The sequence below is a fragment of the Telmatherina bonti genome, assembly GCF_933228915.1.
Source record: "Telmatherina bonti genome assembly, chromosome: 4".
In the NCBI taxonomy this organism is placed as follows: domain Eukaryota; kingdom Metazoa; phylum Chordata; class Actinopteri; order Atheriniformes; family Telmatherinidae; genus Telmatherina; species Telmatherina bonti.
Genome location: NC_136622.1, coordinates 20,837,594 through 20,858,047, shown reverse-complemented (window position 1 = coordinate 20,858,047; position 20,454 = coordinate 20,837,594). Strand labels below are relative to the sequence as shown.

The following is a 20,454-nucleotide window of genomic DNA, read 5'->3' as shown; positions in this document are numbered from 1 at the left end:
GAGGCTCGAACCAGTGAAGATGTGGTGGTGCTGACCACCACAAACTCTTAACGCAAAGAAGTTAATTTAATTTACCCAGCAGGGAGCAGAGAGTTTTGGACCGATTCACACTCCAGCATGTCCATTGTCAGCAGTACTTTTTTCATGTTTTTAGGTTTTTGCCATTGATTTCCTTTTCCAGTTCAAGTCCTGAGTCACTGTAAACTTATCACAACATAATCTTTTTATACTTTTGTAAATTTATCTTTATGCCTCTTTTCAGCTTCACACCCTGCATTCCAATGTACTTTTACTTATTTTCTTTTTTGTTTCTGTTTTTCTCTTTGACAGTTTATGGACAGTTAATAAGTCCAGGGAAGACGTTTGTTGCCCATAGTTTCTTCACTTGTTTCAAAAAGTGAACAGGATGTAATTAAAATATACCACAAACATCTTATGTGCTTGTGATAATAAACTTTATGTGATAAGAGACCAGAATTATTGCTCTTCTTGTCTTTAGTGATGGGTATTAAGTGGTTCCCTTCCATATATGAATAAATTCAAATCATGAGTCATGCCAGTTCACAGATGAGGGGAAGTTAGGGCTTCTTGGAACCACACTGGTGTGTTGAAACAGCTAAGCAAACAGCCAAACAAACAATGAAAACCGCCGTCTTTTTCAAAGTGACAACTGTTATTTGATTTGAACAAACCTGTTTGGTTATCAATCCAGGAATCTGGATGCAACACAATGTTGAGAGAGCTAAAAGGTCCAAATATGCACTCCACTGAACACTATGATTTTATCCTGATCAACACCCTGCTCTTACAGTTGCACAACTTCATGTGTGAAAGCTGCCCAGTACAGCCACACTAGGAGTGACTCAGCAGCTCTTTTGAAAAAATAAAATAAAATCAGCTTCTAGTTTCTAATGCAAAAAGGCAGCAGTATATATTTTTATGAGACGAACTTTACTAGAATTTTTCTCATCAGATTTAAAAATCACGAGTGTAATATTAGTTCTATGCATGATGCATGCAATCAAATATGGCTATTTTAATTTCTAAAAAGTCTGGAAATATGCAGCTTGCTTTGGCTGGTGAAGTGGAAAAGTAGTTTTCATGCTTGCCTGGCCTGTCAAGCACATCATCTCCTGCAACCAGAATGCCTCTTGCATCAGAGGGGACTGCAGGTTTAGAAATGGAAAACTTTAAATTAGCTGGCAGCAACATGCTATACGCATCCTGTTGTGGCCAGCAACTTGGAGGAGCAATGCTTCACTGGCAGATGGCAGAGTGAAGCAGCTTTTCACGCAGTTCTGATAATGAAGAAATTTACACTTTTAGATCACTTTGACACAGCCACTACTGCTTCATGAATAGTGAGTAATCCAATTAAATAGTGTTTGGATATCTTCTAAACCAGGGGTGTCCAAAGTCAGTTCCCAAGGGCCGTTGTCCTTCAGGTTTTCAATGTATTCTTGCTTCAACACACCGGACTCAAGTTAAATGGATCTAACAGCCTATGAATTTCTGCTAAATTTCTCATTAATTTGAGTCAGAAGTGTTTGAGCAGGAATGCACTGAAAGCCTGCAGGACTGTGGCCCTTGAGGACCAAAGCTATAGACTCCGGTTCTAGATAGTTAAAGCTGACTTTTTATTGTGCGATGAAATCCGCCCAAGTATCCAAGTTCCAAACAACAAAAACTTTTGGTTGATTTGATTCTTTTTTTTTTTTTCTTTATTAATTTTGTATATTTTCCCCACAAACTTAAATACACATTAACATGAAATCCAACATATTGTTAAAAATGGAAGAAAAGGACTTTATCTTTCTGTTGGAATTGCACATATCCAGTGACACACAAGAACCATCTCAAGCTTAGCAACAGTTTACTCACAGCACAAGACCAGGATAGACCTGTTCCTTCAATCCTCCTGCACACAAAGAGGAAAACCAACCCCTACTGCTGTTGTGACAATCACAAGCCTGCACTTTACATCCTGTCTATATCAGGTCCCCAGTCATTGGCCTATTCAGTTACTAGCTGACCATGATTCAAAGCACAAGGATGCATGCACCAATATCATTTGAAAAGAAGATACCTTTGTCAAATAAATCAATGGGTCAAAAAACAAGTAATTTACTTCATACAGCAAACTTGTGCTAAGAGACCGCAACTTTTATCAACAACAGCAAAAGAGGGAGATGAACTGCCCCATTTTCATTTCTATATAGTTCATCATAATGGTTGATCGCCAGCAGGAGGCATTGTGATGCAAGATCAGTCTGTGTTTGCTGAGCAAAGGTGGATTATGTTAAAGGAAGTGAGGATATAGGGAACAAGCAAGGACACTGAGATAGGATGAACAATAAGAAAAAAACCTAAGCTAAGTTTTCTCTAGGTTCTCAGCCAATGAGGTATTGTTCAGTTTTTTTTTTTATTTCACAGAAGTACTTTTTTTTTTTTGTCTGTCAAATGTTTTTATTTCTTTTTAAGCTAATTATTGAAGTCTGTCCTCAAGGGCCACAATCCTGCAGCTTTTTTGTGTGTCCCTGCTACAACACACCTGACTCAAATTATCGTGCCACCGAGCAGAAATTCGTTGGTTGTTGAGTCCATTTAAAGGAGGCCAGGTGTGTTGGAGCTACAAATACAGCAAAAACCTGCAGGACAACGACCTTCCAGAACTGACTTTGGGCACCCCTGAACCAAAGTGAACTGTGCTAAGAGTTTTCACAGTGACAGTATCAACACAGCCCTTCATGTAAAATAGTGGAGTCTCAGTATATGAGTCCAGGTCCTGCAGCTCAAAAATGCTCCACTCTGTATGTGCAAAACAGTCTTGCAAACAGTCAGTGTCTAATCAGTTATCAGGTTAGATGCATAGACCATGCATCTGGATATGTTTGCCTTCTGAGAGGAGTGTGAGCAGGCACAAAGAAAAGAGAGCGGCTATCAGATTGACCAGAGCAAAGAGGGATTGGTCTATAAGCATGTTTAATTCTGGAATAAACTTGGTCAAGTGTCTTTCTTTTTTTCCTTTTTTTTTGGAGAGCAATGTTCATACTAGCATCAGGAGCTATGTAAACAGCAGTGAAGAAAGCTGTGGTTAGCTCATGAGCAAGGACAATCTGCACTGGACTGTCATGGCTTACAAATCTGGGGAGCAGTGGTTTCCAACTGATCTGCTCTCCAAGCATTGGGCTTCATTCACAAACATACAGAGTCCAGTCTACTTTGTCCCTAAAACTGCAAGTAGATCCTGTAGCCTGCTAGCAGTATCACAGCATCAGGGATTCCCACGTGTAAACACACTTCAGCACTGATAAAACAAACAATAACTTGATGTTGAGATCCTTGTCACAGATGAGACAAGTAGCTGAAGTTTTGAAGCCAAGTCAATGCTTTCCCTCAAATGCATCACACGCAGATCCCCAGCAGATGGAGGTCTTTCTGAATGGATCAGTGTGTAAAACATGAGTCAATCTCAAGGCAGTCGTGTCAAAGTGACTTGAAGCTTCAGTTTCACTATCTCTATCTCAGCAGCCTTAGCTTTCTCCTGCCCTACAGACCTACTTCTCCTTCCTCGCTTTTTTCCTTCTTTTGCCTGGACTGAAAACAGATCGTGGAAATCCGAAGAGATTCTCCAATGGGATGTTGTGCCATCATGTAATGTTCTGTGGGGGTGCAAAATTTTACTACAACCTAATAGTTATAAGATTTTGACTATTATAAGTCCCTAATTCCTGCATTCGTGTAACAATAAAAAGAACAAACTCACACACTGAGGGACAGACTCAAGGTGCTGACAACATGCATGCCAATGTCACCAATTTCATAGGGCTGCAGATGATTTTTTTCACAACTGGCTGCCATTAACTTGAAACGCTCAGCTAATATGTACCACTTTCTGCATTGATCTGTGAAGTTGTCAGGATGGTGCTAAGCTGCCAGGACATCTTAACAGGTTGGGCAAGTCCACTCCCTGTCTTCCCAGTGAAATTTGAAGTTAAGAGGCCAAAATCTAGATAAATAATTAAATCTTTCATTCATATCAAAGCAGATCAAGTACAGATTACCATTTAATTACTCCACACATGTATCACATTCCACACAGACCATCACAGATATGTGGAGTTTAATGACCATGCCCCTCTTAAAGTATCTACACCTCAGAGTGAATGGAGTTAGTTTGTCTTGACTTCTGGACTTCAGAGAAAACGGATAAGTGTGTGGATGTTTTGGTGGCCACTTCACTGGGTCCAAAAGATAACTTTACTTTTCTTCTCATTGAAGTTGCTTTCATTTGATTGATACAGTCAAACAGTGGTATCAGTAAAAATGAATAAGTGCAGCAGGTACCATCTGCATATGAATGAATAGACACGTCATATTGCCTTAGTAAGGTTCATAAGGGGAGCATGTATAGCCAAAATGATGTTGGTACATGGATAGAGCCTTGGGGGACCACACATGTAAGAGAGGCTGAAGAAGAAACTGTTTCTCTGTGGCTTACAAAGAAACCCCTTTCAGACTTTTGTTATTTAAACCATTCTAAAACAGTGCCTCTGGTGCTCCAGGCAGGGATTCAGGATCCTATGATCAACTGTGTCAAGTGCTGCTGTGACATTTAGAACAAGTGACTAAATCCCTAAAGTCAGTAGTTAGCAAGAGATCCCTGAAACTTTTTTTGAATAATGGTCTGTGTATTTAAGAAAAACTACAGCTGTAAAAACTATCCTTTCTATGTTGGGGAAATTCTTCCTCTCTGGGTAGGGGAATTATCCCAGGAATTATCCATTAGAGATAGGGTGAGAAGCCTGGCCATCCGGGAGGGACTCAGAGTAGAGCCACTGCTTCTCCGCACCAAGAGGATCGAGTTGAGGTGGCTCGGGCATCTGGTCAGGATATCTCCTGGATGCCTCCCTGGTGAGGTGTTCCAGGCACGTCCCTGCGGGAGGAGACCCTGGGGAAGACCCAGGACACGCCAGGAGGGATTGTATCTCTCGGCTGGCCTGGGAACGCCTTGGGATCCTCCCCCCCCAACAACATGTTTGAAGCAGGCTGGGACAACACCTGAGCTGAGGCTGCTATTAATAATATTCAAAACGTCAGACCTGAGTTGAGGCTTGGACTCACAGTAGACCTTCCCATCCTCTTCACTCCAAAACCCTGAGGTGCTCTGTAATGATTCAGGATCCATGTGGGAATGGTTTCTGATTAATTATTCATTAGCCATCACAATGATTAAGGCTATTTTGTAGCCTAAGCCCCGGACAGAAGTAACTCTGCAGCTATGGTGCCTTTGATTGTGTTTTAGTACACTGACAAGGTGCAGCATGAGTGCTCAGATATCTGTGCACATCCTAAACATCCTGTGTTTAGAGCTTTTTTTTAAACTGCAGAAAACAGAAATAAAAACTGCAAATAAGCTGGTTATTATTGAATTTTTAGATTAGCAGGTGCTTAACTTGATTATTCCTATATCAACAAACCTTTTGCTCATGATTTATCTCCTCAAGTAATGCGTACTGAGGATTCTCCATTTTATTAAATTTTCTTTACTTCACCACCAAACGAAAAACAAAGATGTACATGACAAAGTTGATCACAGCTGAGTCCCTGTTCAGCTGCATTGCAGGGAGATTTTCATCTTATTGACAATTAATTCTTAATGAATAATTATTTACTCGTGCTGATCTTAACACCAATGTATTAAATGGACACAGGTCCATAAATACTTGCATAAAACAGGTCAGATATAAAGAAAAAAAACCCAAATTAATAAGGCACAGGTTAAGGAAATGAAATGACATACAGACATTTCAGATGATACGGTGCATCTTCAGTTTGGATGAGTAATGTGAGCATCTCACTGGCATTTGAAAGTGTTTTGATGACACCATTTGGGGAGTCGTGTACACATTACACAAACTTAAACATCGGGTTTGTCAGATGATTTAAAAAAATCCTCAACCAGAGGATGCCAGACTTCTCACTAGTTCAGTCCAGATAGTTTTATTTGGTTCTTGTTCAAATTCTGGCAGCTGAGCTCTGAACACCCAGAAATAAATTAACAGATTCATGAGCGACACATATAAAGAGGATGTTGCAATAATCTAGGTGTGAGGAGGAAAAAAAACTTGAAAATTGGTAACTAACATTTCTCAAATAATCAAAACATGACTTAAAACATAAGTTTTGTGATGTGAGCCTCAAAATTCAAAACTTCAAACCAAACACAGAAGTTCTTTGTTACGATTTTAATGTTTTCACCCGGCAAGCCAGGAGATCGTAGTAATGTTTAGTGATTTGCTGAGAACCAGTTCTAACAACTTTAGCTTAGCTTGTATTAAAGCTGGGTTAGGTAATCTTGCTCAAGGACATTTTTGTTTTAACTCTGGGTGAAGTGCTTCCTCGTCCTCATAGTAGTCGATATATTTTGTCATCATGAACACTAAAAAAATATTGTTAGACCCCTCAGTTTACTGTAATTCTGTAAAAACTCTGACCAGTCAAAACGTTTGGCCCGAACTGAAGTTGTTCCTTTCTTATATCTTGTAAGCTACATATAAATACCATGTTAGGGTAAAAAGTAGTGAGGAAGAAACTCGGAAGGCAAACATGGCTGAGAAGATGCAGGAAGGATTTCCCCGACCGAAACAGCCGAGAAAGAGAAAATTGTTGGTGGAAAAAGCTGTGAACTAGAAAAGCACTCAGAGAGCGCAAAACCTCCGCCAACACCTTTAAAAAGTTCCTGGAACGGTGATCCGGATCCCCACCTAGATTAAATCAGTTATTCCTTTTCACATTTCAAACAACTCCTGAAAATCAATTAAAATCCATCCATAACTTTTTGAGGTGTCTTGAACACAAACAGATAAACCCCGGTAAAAACATAACCTCCTTGGCTGAAGGTAAGAAAAAAGCCTTGGATGACGCAAGGAGTAAAACAAGAGGGAGAGGAGCCAATAAAGGGGGCCACTCTTGAACATTACCTACCCCAGCTTTAAGCCACAGAAAATTCTAAGAAATCCAGTTTTTAACATTTTAAAGGCAGTAATGTAGTGTACTCAGCATTGCAGAATCAATACTTATAAAAGCTGAGTTCAGTTGTGTATCATCAGCATAAAGATGGACATGAAAAGCCCAGGATGAAAGTTGTCCTAAAACTGACCCTTGGGAGACACCATATTTAACAAAAAAAAAACAAAAAAAAAAAAAACATGGATGTTGCCTGCAGCACAAAATTGTTTTTAGATAAATATTATAAGAACCACTGTAAAGCTATCATATATTCAAACCAAGTGGGTTTGCCTGTGCAAGAGGATAGATACTATGGTCAGCAGTGTCAAAGGCAACACTGTGATCTGATAGAACTAGGATGGAACATCAGCCACCATCAACCCCAATTAGAAGCTAATTGGTGACATTGAGGAGGACATTTTCAGTACAGTGGTTTTCACCAAACCATATAGAAACATCTCAAAGACATTATTGTCTTAAGTTTTTAAAAGCAGTTGTGTCGCAACATATTTTTTAAAACCTTTAATATGAATGGGAGCTTGTAGATCAGTTGCTAATTATGAAGAACAAAAGGCTCCAGTCCTGTTTTCTTTAAAAGAGGAGGAACATAAGGAACTTTAAAATGTTAAGAATTCGTAAAAATTTGCCAAAATTGTGAGGATTGGAAACTGATGGACTTTACTTTAATAAATAGTGTAAAACCTTTTCACTGTCAGCATCACTTGGGATGTTAAGTAACATTTTTCGACAGTTTTAAACAGCAATCCATTGTTATGCTGATTAATCGAAATAATTGATGATTGTTAATAGAAATAGGATTAGGTAAATACAGAGTTTTTGTTGACATAACCAGATTATTCTAGCAGCTCTTTCCTAGCCAAATAGTGCACTTGATGACAACATCTCTGCTCTGCATTCCTACCCTCTGATTTGCAGTTGTGAGTAAGTGTATTGGTCCACCGTAGCTTACAATGTGTCAGCTTGGATCTCAGTTTATGAGGAGCAATATTGTTTAAAATGGATAGATAGGTTGAGCTAAAACAGATTTTATTAGTGGGGCTTAAGTCTGGTAAGCACAATTTACAACAGCTAAAGATGTGCTGAGAAATTCGATCCATTCTGTTCATTAAAAATACTAGATGAAGATGGTTTGTGCAGTAATGGAAGTATGCTGCTTCTCATTTTGATCACACAGAGTACCCAGCCATCAGAGTTTAATGTCTTTGGTTATTGTGACTGTTACGTAATATTAGTCTTCATCTTTTGTCTCTATTGTCTTGATCTACCCACTAGAGGTCTCCAGAATGTGTTTTCTCTTGCCCTAAACCTGCATCTTATCTCAGTTGCTCCATTTTTGTTTGTTTGTTTGTTTTTATTTCAGCATACCAGAATCCCCTTATCTGATTACTCCCAGTTGTATCTAAACCAGGTATGTCAAATTCCAGTCTTTATTTATTTTATAAGAGAGAAAAATTGCTTGTAGTCTGGAGCAGTATCTGGATATATATTCTTGACATTTTACCTCTCATCACTGGTTTTCACTCCCCAACTGATCAGATATAAACAAGCCTTTCAGCTTAGAGGCTATACCAAAGTAAGATTCCACTTTCCTTTGTGCTAGCACTTGTTACCCTGATCTGGACTTAAAACCAATTGAGATCCATCTGTAACCTACTTGACAACGTTTACTAAATCTACTTGTTGAGACATCTTACCAAGTATTTTGGCAGCAGGTGGCGCAGTTGGCTTTAAAACAATGACTTTCTCAAGGTCACTGCAGCAGGATTTCATCACCGTTGAAGCTGCCGTTGATGCTGTGCCCGACGCAGATGCACAAACAGTCATTACAAAAGTGAGACGTCACATTTGTGGGTGAAACCCAGTATTCCGTCATACTGTGACTTATTAATTGAATTTCCATGTTCAGTCACTGTACTTTGCACATGGCTGCATGTTCATTGAGGCTAGAAATGGGCTACGATTTGCTGTTACTCTGCACCAGCAGATTAAGACACAACTGGACACGTTTGTCTTAAAACGTATTTGAATGTATATCTCAACACTATTAGCACGTGAAAGAGTCACATTGTAAGCAGTTATTGAGATGTTGGCAGACATCTTTATATGTATAAACAGTCTATGATTCAGACACCAGTGTTGAGTAGAGGTTTTTATGAAGCACTTCCAGGAAACGTAACCACAACAGACACGTGACTAACAACGCAAGACTGGATGGGAGATCCCTGCCTGCTTCTCTGCACGTACTCCAGTCAGCGTCACCTTTCTTTTCCGCATAGCAAAACCTCCTGAATTAATTGGGTTTCATTCCAGTACAGACTACAATTCCCACAGTTCACTAAAGTTAAAACTCCTCTTCCACTTTCTCTGTCCGTCGTTTACAGAGATTATGCTCCAGATGAGACAGAAAACCAGCATCCCCTTAACCTTCATGGAGATGTCTGCCTCCTGATGGTGAACGTGCACTCTTACTCGCGCACATCTGCGTCGTGACTCGGTCTCAGCCAATGGCGTGGTGCTGTTGCTCCAGTCCTTCCTGATTCCGACCACTTATCATCCAGCTCGCAGCGTCACGAGCGCCTTCTCTGCCTGCCCGCACGAGAGAGACACACAGCACCGTCCTTGCACACAGTTAGGCCGGAAAGGTAATTTTAAGCTTGTTATTGTCGCATTTTAAAAACAATTACATGCTAGAAATAACTACAGGTGTTGTTATACATGGTTCTGCTGTAACGTTATGTGTTAATATGTGAACTTTTCCGTGTATAGGCCTATAACTGTCCTCATGGTGGTTTTCATCCTCGATGACAGCCTCGAAATGCGGTATTTTTTATAGATTGCTCTTCAAATTTATTTTTAGATTTATTTCTTGTTTAAAAACCTTTTAAATCTTCAGCTCAGTCGTGTAGGATATATCGCAGAATGGAGCATTTTGTAGCCCACCGTCTATATTTAAACTAAGCCGTCAGCTGGCGAGAGCTCTCTCCATTTAGAGCTGCAGTGTGTGTGGGGGGGAAAGGGCGTCAAGTTGCAAGCCCAACTTCCAGCAGAAGCTTTTTTTCCCCTTCATTTTGTTAAAGAAACCTGATTTGTTTCCCTTTTTTTTTTTTCATTGTTGAAATGTGTACTGGCAACGCTGTGAAAGCCTGACGGTGACTCAGGCAAACCTACCAGTTGCATGCAGCAGACAAGGAGGTGTGTCCATGGAGGAAAGAAAAACTACTGGTGGAACAAGACTACAGCAGCTTCACTAGTTGCTCCAGTCTTGTCCTTTTTTTCACCTAGTACACCTTGACAGGATTCATACACTTTGATATATATATATATATATATATATATATATATATATATATATATATATATATATATATATATATATATATATATATATATATATATGTAAGTATTAGTAAAAAGTAAGTTTGAAGGAGTTTTAAAGGTAATTTTCATGCATATTAATCAAACTTTTCATTAATGTAGTGTAATTTCTCGTTAAACTATCTTTTTGCAGCCCAGTTAACAATTATAACTTATTTGAAATCATAGCTCTTAGAAAACTATCAAGTGTCTTGCCTTTTTATTAATAATTTATACATGGAAGCCATTTTGTGCCGCCATTGTTGCTCATCTGTTTTTTCTGTAATGGTTAAGAAAGAAACTGGAACTCTTTCATTTAATGGGATTTATTGGATATTGATGAATGTTTTACCTTTTCAGCTAATCAGTTAGCTTTTAAGTTGAAGTGCTTAAAAAAAGACTTATTAGCCATCTCCAAGTAGATTTTTCCATTCATAAAAAAACCCCACAAAAAACAAATGAGTTTTTTTCTGATCAGAAAAACACACTCCATCATCTGGATATGTGTATTTTAGCTGGGAGTTGGAGTTAGATGGAAGACAACTGATCAACTATCAATTTTGTGTAACAGATGTGTGTGTACATGGGGGTGTATTGGATATATATATATATATATATTTTTTTTAAAAGTTTTACAAAATAATTCAAACATATCAACTGTCTGTACTGAGAAAAATCAAAATTACATTAAAAACAGGCTAAAATGACTTTGTTAAACATGTTAAATGGAAAAAAAAACAAAAAACAACTTGATTTTGATATCCATCCCCACAAAACCTCTGAACCTTTTCATTTAGTTGTGCTTAACAGAAATCTTTAAGCACAATTCTTTGTGTGAGTGCATGTGTGTACCTTGTGGCAAGTTTCCACAGAGGCTTTTAAACCTGATGCACTGAAACTTTGCTTGTCAGACTGAACTCGGGCAATAGTTAAACATCCAGAGCATTGTAATTCACAGATTTGGGCCACATTGTATGGAACAAATGATAATCAATATAGGGCTGCAGCATCGTTGCTAGACTGTCTGGCTTAAAACCCTCGCTCACCTCCACTACTAAAATTCAGACAGATGACGAGAGCTTTGTGAGATAAGGACACAATTTAGATAATCTATATCAGTGAAGTGATGGTTGAACAAAAAGAGGCCAAATATTGCAGTTGTGCCAAGTCACTAACCCATTGTCCATCCAGTATTGCTGGTAGGAAATATTGCACAATCACTGCAGTTATGCAATAATTTTGCAATGTGTTATTTCCAATCTGATACGTTAAGTAAACTGAATGGACCCGTAGAGATTTACATTGCACTGCAGGAGCCCCACCTCTCTGACTTAAAAAGCATCTGCCATCCTGGCCAGCTCACATACGTCTTGATTGTACAGCTAATATACTGGCTTAAAGAATCCCGAAGACAATTTATTGCCTTATTTCCAGCTCCATTCTTTGATTACTTTTTATTGTGAGTTTGTTGTTTTTTTTATTTTTTGTCAAGTCATTGCATCCTCTTGAAGCTTTAACCCAGTTCGTACCTCTGTGTGGCTCTGTGGAGCTGTATTGTATGGTGACTCTGCTTTCATTTCACCTGCAGATCCAGAATCATGTCCATCCTTAAGATCCATGCTCGTGAGATTTTTGACTCCCGTGGAAACCCCACTGTGGAGGTTGATCTGTACACTAAGAAAGGTATTGTATATGTTGTCTTATTTTTTTGCATGAACACTTATAGCATGTTTGTCCCTCTTGAAACATGGTCAGTTTTATACCAGTACGGGTAAAGATCTTCAGAGGAACATGCACAACTTAAAAATCTTGATGTTCATTTTCCATTTGATCTGTTGGACTGTGAGTTTATCTAAACTAAACATTCAATGATGGCATCTGGTGTGTAATGCTTCCATACATACTTACTAAAAATAATGTGCTTATTAGTAAGTATTTTATAACTGAATAGTAAGAAAAAGACAGTCTAGTAGTAGGTTGGGTCAAGTTCAGTTAGCCTGCACTGATGCCAGCTGCAGACCTGGGTTGTATCAGATAATGAATGTGTGAAAATGGCTCCTATAATATCACACTACTTCAAACTTCTGTTACTGTAATGGTTCCTGTGTGAGCACATACAGTAAAGTAGGTGCTTCTAGCAAACCTTTGAGCTGTTTTTCTTATGTTCTTGTTTTTTTGTACAAGTTAGAGATGTTTGAAAGCTGCAGCTTGCTTTCCTTTTAGGTCACATAAAAGATCCAGACTGAATGGTTCAGATCAATTTAGTCAATTAACTAATGGCCTGGCTGTGTAGTGGATATTGTGTGTTCTTTATTTGTCCCCTGTTGAAACAAAATAAAAGCTCAACCAACTGAAATGTCCTGAGAATGTTAATGAAGCAACCTGAATGATCACTGACATGGAAGGAAGTGAAAATGTCTGCTCTCCCCGGAATATATGGGTCAGCTGTCTCTTCCGTTTTAGTTTTGGATGTTTGCTAAGTGTTCTGTTGACTGTAAACAGCTCTTTGTTCTGTTTTTTTTTTTTTGTTTTTTTTTTTTTTTTGGACAAGATAGCCTTTTAAGTCCAGCAGCTGTGTTTTGACATTAACAGGATGAACTGGAGTGACTCTGTGCAGCACCCAGAACATGTCTGACATAATTATTGTGATGTATTTTTTTCCCTGTTAGAAATTTACACACACTTCTTGTCACAACATTGAACTTTTCCTTAACAGTTTGCATAAATTCAAGTCTTTTGGTATTCAGATGTGTGATATTGCCTGGAATAACACTTGATCTTTATAGCCTGATGAATTGTTGCCAGTATCCCCTGCTGCTAGCAGCTGATGTCTTGCAGCAGATGATTTGTTAAGCCTGAACTCTGGGCCTAGATGGCGGCTGTGTCCTGTTGTTCTAAGCTGCAAATCCCCTCAAACTCTCATCATCTCTGCCGCTCCACTGAGCAAAATGAATTGATTTTTGTACAATCACATCACTTGGGTGAATCCAAAATGGCTATTCTCCCATGTGTGGGTGTGGCTTGGCATCCAGCCACAGATTCTCTGCACATGCTCAGTTGGTGGCCAGTCTGCCCATGTTACATCACAGCCTCCCACTGCAGGGCCAGGAACACTCCTGCCCTTGCTTCCTTTTCCCATGTTTTTTTTTTTTCTTTGATAGAGGAAAATGAAAGCACACTTCAGCCCCTTCTGCAGTTTATACTTCCACAATCATATTTCTAAGTTTAATGCCACAGATTTTAATGCAAGAATATGGGTTTTCATGGTAATGTCCTGTATATTTCATTGCTGTAACCAGATTTTATTGTATTACTTAGACATAATGCAATGTTTGAAAATAAGGAAACTTCATCTGTTTTTTGAAGGGCTTTTCAGAGCTGCAGTTCCCAGCGGTGCTTCCACAGGCATCTATGAAGCTCTGGAGCTCCGTGACAATGACAAAACACGCTACATGGGAAAGGGTAAGATGTCCCCATCATTTCTTGCTTCATAAGTACTTGTTACTTCCATCATTTTGCAATCTCTCATTTCAACACTTCTATAAAGTCTGTCTTCCTCTCATCTTCATTTCCGTCATTTCTCTTCCTCCTGTTAGGAGTCAAAAGAGCAGTTAAATATATAAATGAGTTTTTGGCCCCTGCATTGTGTAACCAGGTAAATGAAGTGTGGGGAAAAAAAACCAGGATGACTCTTGTACAAATGGCTGTGCACAGCAGCATGGCATGCTTTTTTTAAACTAATCTAGTCACTAACAGATGTTCAGAGATCCAAAAAGGAAAAACAAATCACAGATGGATATTTTTGATGACTTATTTGCACATTAACATGAAATTGGATGTTCTCTGGTCATGTTTTGCCTGCTCTGCATGGTCTTCTGACTGGTCAGTCATGGTCTGCTTGTCCCTTGCAGGTGTCTCAAAAGCAGTTGATCATATCAATAAAACTATTGCACCTGCACTGGTTAGCAAGGTAGGACCATTTATTGTTTGACTAATATTAATATACTAATGTATTAATATAATGTATTAAACCTGTTGGTATGTTATTGACTGATGACTAAAGCATCAGATGCTGTTGGATAATGTGGTGGTTTGTTTCCGACATGCTGTTATTACTCTGAACATGTTTGGATTGTTTTGTTTTGTTTTTTCTTTAGTTATAAAACAAATGGACAAACAAACTAATTAATGCAGTTAAAGAGGATCTTTTTATTTCAATTCATGCAATTGAACTTGTTTTGTGTTTAATTCAGGATGTGAGTGTTCTGGAGCAGGAAAAGATAGACAAGCTGATGCTAGACATGGATGGCACAGAAAACAAGTGTAAGATGATACAGCTTATCTGTTTTATGACAATGACTTAAATATCTCTGTAACAGTGTGCTTTTAATCTATGGATGTATGGGATAGTTGCCAAGTAGGATTCATTCAGAATTCATTCCAATCTTGATATTTTATCTGTTAAAAGATTTACTGTACCCACTCAGCACTTGAGCTCATTTCAACAATACAGTGATCTCATGACTCTGGCATGAGGACTGTATCTTAGATATGGTACAATCAGTTAAACCCATCAAGCAAATTTTACTCTGATACACCTTTTTAGAATATAATCTATAATTGTCCATTCAAAATTAAGAATTGCCATTATTCTGTGGCAAGGATTTAGATGTCAGTCAACAATGCAAAGGATTTTGACCTCACAGGTTTAATCTACATTTGGAAAACTTAACTGGAGACTTGGCAACTTTTGAAATTCAGTGCTGATGCTGATGCCGATACAAAAAAAATAACAATAAGATAACCTTATTATGTATAACTTAATCTTTACCTTATGCATAAAAACTTAGTGAAATAAATGAATGAATGCGTGAATAGTTTCTATAGACATTTTTTATACCATTACCTATTACTGCCTGACATTTCAGTGACATAACCAAACATGTTATCGTGTCTGTCCTCAGGAAGATGCTAATACTGAAGAAGATACTTAGAATGAGAGTACTGTGTTCAGAGAGTTTTGATCAAACTGGATTGTAAACGCAAAAAATTGAATGTGTGTGTCTTGCTTCCTCAGCTAAGTTTGGTGCTAATGCCATCCTGGGTGTCTCCCTGGCTGTGTGCAAGGCTGGTGCAGCAGAGAAGGGCGTTCCCCTGTATCGCCATATTGCTGACCTGGCTGGCAACCCTGAGGTCATTCTCCCTGTCCCTGTGAGTATAGTAGGAACCAAGTAGTGCTCTGAAGGTTATCAAAGACTGGTGATATCCACGGTCCTGGAACAGATTAACTATTAATGTGTGATCCACATAGTTATTAGATTCAATCATGATTCCATTAGACCTGCAAGCTGATCATCTTTATTTCCCTTCAGGCTTTCAATGTCATCAATGGCGGTTCCCATGCAGGCAACAAGCTGGCCATGCAGGAGTTTATGATCCTTCCTGTTGGAGCCAGCTGCTTCAAGGAGGCCATGCGTATTGGTGCTGAAGTCTACCACAACCTGAAGAATGTAATCAAGGAGAAATATGGAAAGGATGCCACCAACGTAGGAGATGAGGGTGGCTTTGCTCCCAACATCCTGGAGAACAAAGAAGGTGAGGGAAATATTGCTGCAGCTCTGCTAAGTAATAAAAGAAAAAGCCAAGAAAGTCAGGATGCAGCTGGTGGAAATTCTGTTTTGGATACATTTATTTTTTTGGAGGATACGCTTTACCATGTCCTCGGAGTATCTTAAAAGCAATGCATCCTTAAACTCTCCAGTGAAGTGTTTCACTCTTGGGCTTGCATATGGTTTCTAAATTAAGGTCTTAACTCTGTGCTGAATGCATAGCTTGCTGGCCTCTGTCTCCAGTGTCAAGTCAATGTGCTGAAATGGCAAATGCTCCAATGGTGCAGAGACTTGGGTCAGTGGTGTATGAAAAGAGATTTGGGTTTTATTCTAAACTTTTTTTTTTTATGCTGTCAGCTCTGGAACTGCTAAAGAATGCCATTGCCAAGGCTGGCTATACCGACAAGATTGTTATTGGCATGGATGTGGCTGCTTCTGAGTTCTACAAGGGTGGCAAGTATGACCTTGACTTCAAATCTCCAGACGACCCTAGCCGCTACATCTCCTCAGACAAGCTGGCTGATCTCTACAGGAGCTTTGTTGCTGATTATCCTGGTAGGTTTGTAATACTTAATATTTTCTTTACAGCGTAAGGGCTATTAGTTGAATGTCTACTTGTGTAAATAAAAAAGAAACTGTATTTATAGGTGTGAGAAATTGTATAAATATCAAACAGTAAGTGAATCTAGGGATGCACCAATACCCTATTTAGGAGTTCCGATACAGATATCTGAAATTTAAATATCTGCAGATACCGATATTTGCAGGTACTAAATCTGTTTATGTTAACATTATTGTGACTGTGGTTGTTATTGCTGTTATGACTGTATAACATTTCATTAGGTTGTAATAAATTATCTATCCTTTCCAAAGTTACCTCACCAGTACAAATAGAATAACATTACAGATCTAACAATTTCAACAAGTTTTATTTTGATTTGGCACATTTTACCTAAATACAACTATAAATGCTAGTTTTGAAGCAAAGAACTAGCTTGTAGTGTAACAAAAAATGTCACATTTTAACATTCAAGGCATTTATTTCTTTTAAAACATGTCCAAAGCATGTCATCAAACACATTTGCGCTAGTTTGACTAGTGTGGTATCGGTACACTTTTATTAATACCAAGTACAAATACAAACGCTTGGTATTGAGCTGATACTGATACTGATATCTGTATCGGTGCATCCCTAAGTTAAACAGTGGGCCTTCATCAATGAAAAGACTTTAAAACAAGTACATTCAAAGCTAACAGTTTACTGCCAACAGTAAAGCATTTTGCAGCTTGTCTCTGCTTCCCTCAAGTGGCAACAGCAAGTAATTGCAAGTGTCATGGGTCATACAGCTGTATTGACATGTTTGAGCTTTTTAATGGTCTTAAGGTCTTTTTTTTTTTTTTTTTTTTTGTATTTAATCTTCAGTTGTTTCCATTGAGGACCCCTTTGACCAGGATGACTGGGAGGCATGGACCAAATTCACAGCCAGCACCAGCATCCAGGTTGTGGGTGATGATCTCACCGTCACCAACCCCAAACGCATTGCTAAGGGTGTGGCCGAAAAGTCCTGCAACTGCCTGCTGCTGAAAGTCAATCAGATCGGCTCGGTCACAGAGTCCCTGCAGGCGTGAGTATTCATAACACAGCTATGTTTTTAGACTTGTTGCCAAAACTTAATGCAGCATCAGTTATTGCAAACAAAGGTGTCTTTTTGTTTTAGCTGCAAAATGGCCCAGAGCAACGGCTGGGGTGTGATGGTCAGTCATCGCTCAGGAGAGACTGAGGACACCTTCATTGCTGACCTTGTGGTTGGCCTCTGCACTGGACAAGTAAATAACTTTTTGAAAATAGGTTAAAAACATTTGGTCTGTCAGTAGTGTTATCATTTTTAAACCTCACTCTTGCTGATTTTCTTGCCCAGATCAAGACAGGTGCACCTTGCCGATCTGAGCGTTTGGCCAAGTACAACCAGCTCCTCAGGTAAGTTTGCTCCAAAAGTAGGCATGGCTCAATGACAATTTTAAAAAAATAAGTAAAGAAAATTTTATAGCAGTTTTTATATGACTTAACGAACTTTCACCCCATTAATCAGGATTGAAGAGGAGCTTGGTGATAAGGCCCGCTTTGCTGGCAAGAACTTCAGGCGCCCCATTTGAACTGGGCTTCCTCTGGCCACTGTCTATTCATTGCTCATACATAATAATCCCCACACACATACGCCACGCTAGGTTGCCTGCCCCGTATAAAGAGAAGATGGAGAGAGCACTGCTGTAATCCAAGGTCCAAGTCTGGTCTGTGGCGTGGAGATGCGACTGTACGTCCTAAGCAGCCACGGCTCAGTTCATCCTCAAACTATGCTTTAGCATTTGAATAGTGTTTGTCCCTGTGTTTTGTGTCCTTGTTACTGTGTGAAAGATTTGTGTTTAGCTTTTTGTGAGTCGTAGTTATTGTGATCCTTTTGAGTATCTGAGCTACTGTAACTTTACTTTAGTAAAGCTCTGTCTAAAGCGGTGGTAAGAGTTGTGTGTGCAATGTGTCAGATCTGACAAGGTTTTTTGTTGCTCTAAGCGTTGGCAAAAATGTAATAAAAGTAATAGTTCCAAATGCTTTGTGATTTCTTTTTGTCCTTATTTTGAAGCTTAAAATCTGCACATTGCTCCAGTGCTTAATAAGACACTAAACAATCTCTTAAACCTCCCGTGGGCTCACCATCTGCGGGAGGAGCCGTAGGGGTCGGGTGCAATGTGAGCTGGGCGGCAGCAAGGGGCGGGGACCCTGGCGGTCCGATCCCCGGCTGCAGAAGCTGGCTCTAGGGACGTGGAACGTCACCTCTCTGGTTTGGGAAGGAGCCTGAGCTTGTGCGCGAGGTTGAGCGGTTCCGACTAGATATAGTTGGACTCACCTCGACGCATGGCTTGGGCTCTGGAACCAGTACCCTCGAGAGGGGCTGGACCTTCTTCCACTCTGGAGTTGCTCATGGTGAGAGGCGCCGAGCAGGTGTGGGCATTCTCATCAGCCCCCAGCTTGGTGCCTGCACGTTGGGGTTTACCCCGGTGGATGAAAGGGTAGTTTCCCTCCGCCTCCGGGTGGGGGGACGGGTCCTGACTGTTGTCTGTGCTTATGCACCGAACAGCAGTTCAGAGTACCCACCCTTTCTGGGGTCCTTGGAGGGAGTGCTGGAGGGTGCTCCTTCTGGGGACTCCATTGTTCTGCTGGGGGACTTCAATGCTCACGTGGGCAATGACAGTGAGACCTGGAGGGGAGTGATTGGGAGGCATGGTCCCCCCCCTCTGAACCCAAATGGTGTTTTGTTATTGGACTTCTGTGCTCGTCATGGATTGTCTATAACGAACACCATGTTCCAGCATAAGAGTGTCCATATGTACACCTGGCATCAGGATTCCCTGGGCCGCAGTTCAATGATCGACTTTGTAGTCGTATCGTCGGACCTGCGGCCACATGCCTTGGACACTCGGGTGAAGAGGGGGGCGGAGCTGTCAACTGATCACCACCTGGTGGTGAGTTGGCTCAGATGGTGGGGGAGGAAGCCGGTCAGAGCTGGCAGGCCCAAACGTGTTGTGAGGGTCTGCTGGGAACGTCTGGCTGAGTCCCCTGTCAGAGCGAGCTTCAACTCCCACCTTCAGCAGAGCTTCGAACATGTCCCGGGTGAGGCGGGGGACATTGAGTCCGAATGGGCTGTGTTCCGTGCCTCTATTGCTGAGGCGGCCAGCCGGAGCTGTGGCTGCAAGGTCGTTGGTGCCTGTCGTGGCGGTAATCCCAGGACTCGTTGGTGGACACCAGCAGTGAGGGATGCCATCAAGCTGAAGAAGGAGTCCTATCGGGCCTTCTTGGCCTGTGGGACTCTGGAGGCAGCTGATGGGTACCGACGGGCTAAGCGGCATGCGGCTTCGGCCGTTGCCGAGGCAAAAAACTCGGGCATGGGAGGAGTTCGGCGAGGCCATGGAGAAAGACTTCCGGACGGCTTCGAGGAGATTCTGGTCCACCATCCGGCGGCTCAGGGGGGGGAAGCAGTGCTCCATCAATACTGTGTACAGTGGAGATGGGGAGCTGCTGACCTCAACTCGGGACGTTGTGGGTCGGTGGAGGGAATACTTCGAAGACCTCCTCAATCCTACCAACACGTCTTCCCATGAGGGAGCAGAGCTGGTGGACTCAGGGGTGGACTCTCCTATCTCTGGGGCTGAAGTCGCTGAGGTGGTCAAAAAGCTCCTTGGCGGCAAGGCCCCGGGGGTGGATGAGATCCGCCCGGAGTTCCTTAAGGCTCTGGATGCTATGGGGCTGTCCTGGCTGACACGCCTCTGCAGCATCACATGGACATCGGGGGCAGTACCGCTGGATTGGCAGACTGGGGTGGTGGTCCCCCTTTTTAAGAAGGGGGACCGGAGGGTGTATTCCAATTACAGGGGAATCACACTCCTCAGCCTCCCTGGTAAGGTCTAT

At 40.7% G+C, this 20,454-nt stretch overlaps 1 protein-coding gene across 1 annotated transcript; it reads left to right on the top strand.

Annotated features, from left to right (window-relative positions):
• The first annotated feature begins 9,601 nt into the window (after positions 1-9,601).
• eno1a (enolase 1a, (alpha)) lies at positions 9,602-18,600 on the top strand. The gene is made up of 12 exons (XM_079238991.1): positions 9,602-9,674; positions 11,975-12,069; positions 13,753-13,848; positions 13,983-14,041; positions 14,640-14,709; positions 15,464-15,597; positions 15,759-15,981; positions 16,353-16,550; positions 17,419-17,620; positions 17,714-17,822; positions 17,915-17,973; positions 18,086-18,600. Exons 2-12 carry the CDS (start codon positions 11,985-11,987, stop codon positions 18,147-18,149), a joined length of 1,299 nt encoding a protein of 432 aa, XP_079095117.1. The 5' UTR covers positions 9,602-9,674; positions 11,975-11,984; the 3' UTR covers positions 18,150-18,600.
• The last annotated feature ends 1,854 nt before the right edge of the window (positions 18,601-20,454 follow it).